General features: G+C 54.0%; 1 protein-coding gene across 1 annotated transcript in view; it reads right to left on the bottom strand.

Moving 5' to 3' along the window:
• The window catches only part of LOC306797505 (T-box transcription factor TBX19-like), a gene marked incomplete at both ends in the record, with an annotated part of 7,062 nt that overhangs the window by 3,396 nt on the left and 1,166 nt on the right, over nucleotides 1-2,500 (bottom strand). The window contains 2 exons of the mRNA XM_079296870.1: nucleotides 570-852; nucleotides 2,223-2,464. Of these exons, the coding sequence (XP_079152996.1) occupies nucleotides 570-852; nucleotides 2,223-2,464 (525 nt within the window). The remainder of the gene's footprint in view (nucleotides 1-569; nucleotides 853-2,222; nucleotides 2,465-2,500) is intronic.

Genomic DNA, 2,500 nt, shown 5'->3' with positions numbered 1-2,500 from the left:
TGAGAGGCTGGCTGACCCCGCCACTCACTCGGTGTGTGTGTGTGTGTGTGTGTGTGTGTGTGTGTGTGTGTGTGTTTGTGTCAAATATAGTCTCTCATCCACCTGAAGCATGATGGGTAAATTAATTTCCCCGGTAAAAAACATAATTACCATAATGTACAAATAAGCTGAGCAATTATTTCATTATGGGCCGAGCTCTCTGTTTCCAGTGTGTGTGAGTGTGTGTGTGTGTGTGTGTGTGTGTGTGTGTGTGGATAATGGGGGTAAATACAAACAACGTTATTGCCAATGTTTTTGTTTTTTTGTTTGTAGTGTGTGTTTTTGCCTCTCGAACAGGAAGTGCATTAAACCGCCGCCGGCCAATTAAAGAGCGGTTTATCTGGTTCCCGTGGTTACGAGGAGGGCGAGCAGGTGAAGTAGACTGAAGTGGTTTAATTAGAGGCGGGAGTCTCTCGCCCACTCCAGTAATACACACACAGAAGAAGAAGAAGAGGCCTCTTGACATGGAGAGCTGGAGAATGCACAGAAGAAGAGGAAGGGAAGGAAGGAAGTGAAGGAAGCATCCTCACCTGTCCTCCTGCGTTGACCTTGTTGGTGAGTTTCACCTTGTTGAAGGTCACGGCCGCCTTCATCCAGTGAGCGCCGAAGTTGGGCGAGTCGGGGTGGATGTAGACGCCGCCGTGGCCGCGCCCCTCGCCGTGACCACGCCCCTCCGCCCGCCCGGCCGCCACCCACTCGCCGTTCACGAACTTCCAGCGGCAGCCATCGGCCGGCACGAAGTCCAGCAGGAGGGAGTACATGGAGCTGGGGTCCAGACCGGAGACGCTCACCTTCAGGACCGGGAACATGCGGCTGCACAAACAAGTTTACACCTTTAGTTATAAAGATCCACAGGTGGATGCAAGACCTAAAGGTCGACGGAGGGCCTAAAGGTGGACGGAGGGCCTAAAGGTGGACGGAGGGCCTAAAGGTGGACGGAGGGCCTAAAGGTGGCGGAAGGCCTAAAGGTGGACGGAGGGCCTAAAGGTGGACGGAGGGCCTAAAGGTGGCGGAAGGCCTAAAGGTGGACCTAAAGGTGGACGGAGGGCCTAAAGGTGGACGGAAGACCTAAAGGTGGACGGAAGACCTAAAGGTCGACGGAGGGCCTAAAGGAGGACGGAGGGCCTAAAGGTGGACGGAAGACCTAAAGGTGGACGGAAGACCTAAAGGTCGACGGAGGGCCTAAAGGAGGACGGAGGGCCTGAAGGTGGACGGAGGGCCTAAAGGTGGCGGAAGGCCTAAAGGTGGACGGAGGGCCTAAAGGTGGACGGAAGGCCTAAAGGTGGACGGAGGGCCTAAAGGTGGACGGAAGGCCTAAAGGTGGACGGAGGGCCTAAAGGTGGACGGAGGGCCTAAAGGTGGACGGAGGGCCTAAAGGTGGACGGAGGGCCTAAAGGTGGACGGAAGGCCTAAAGGTGGACGGAAGACCTAAAGGTGGACGGAGGGCCTAAAGGTGGACGGAGGGCCTAAAGGTGGACGGAAGACCTAAAGGTGGACGGAGGGCCTAAAGGTGGCGGAAGGCCTAAAGGTGGACGGGAGACCTACAGGTGGACCGAAGGCCTAAAGGTGGATGGGAGACCCACAGGTGGACCGAAGACCTAAAAGGTGGACTGAAGACCCACAGATTGATTATTCGGGTGGTTGAATCCTTTAACTTGCCTCATATTTTAAACATTCTCATGTTTTCTGAACAGTTTGAATCTAAAGAATCTAAATCTGTGAGATAAACATATCAGGAAGTAAAGAACACGTGAATGAATAAATACACTCTGAGTGGATCTGCAGCATTAACAGCTGAAGCGTTGTTCAGCAGGTGTGAATGGAGTTCAGGTGAATGTTCTCCACCGCCGGTCAACAACACGCCAACGTAACCGGCTGCTATCGACACGAATGGATAACCTGGTTAACAGGGTCGCTGATCTGGAGTCAGCTTCAAACACCTGTTGGTCCTGTTCTTCCTGTCAAATATTCAGAAAACTAAAAATGATGTTTATTATGTTTTCACCGTCGTAAAACTACACCAAACTAAAGCAGCTGAGGTACAACGACCCACAGGTGGGTTAACGACCCACAGCTGGGGGTACAGGACCCACAGGTGGGGTTCACAACCCACAGGTGGGGTGGAGGGGTACGACGACCCACAGGTGAGGTCGGCGAAGTACGACGTCGTCAGAAGGTCTTACCGTCCGTTCTTGGTGACGATCATCTCGTTGGTGATGCTCTGGAACTTGGTCCACAGCTCTGCGTCCTCCAGCGTTACCTTGAGCTCTCTCTCCGTCGGGTCTCCTTTCTCCCGGCCGGCCTGCAGCTCGTTCTCGACGGCGCTCAGCAGACGAGACATGCGGCGCTCCGCGGAGCCGGGGGGGGGGGTGGTGGTCCGGTCTGAACCAGAACCTCCATCCTCCTGGAGACCCTCCACCTTCATCTGGATCAGAAGAAAGACACATTTACGTTTGATTTT

The sequence above is a fragment of the Melanostigma gelatinosum genome (genome assembly GCF_949748355.1).
Source record: "Melanostigma gelatinosum genome assembly, chromosome: 24".
NCBI classification, from domain to species: domain Eukaryota; kingdom Metazoa; phylum Chordata; class Actinopteri; order Perciformes; family Zoarcidae; genus Melanostigma; species Melanostigma gelatinosum.
Note: the sequence above shows the minus strand (reverse complement) of the source record. Positions and strands in the feature narration are given on the sequence as shown.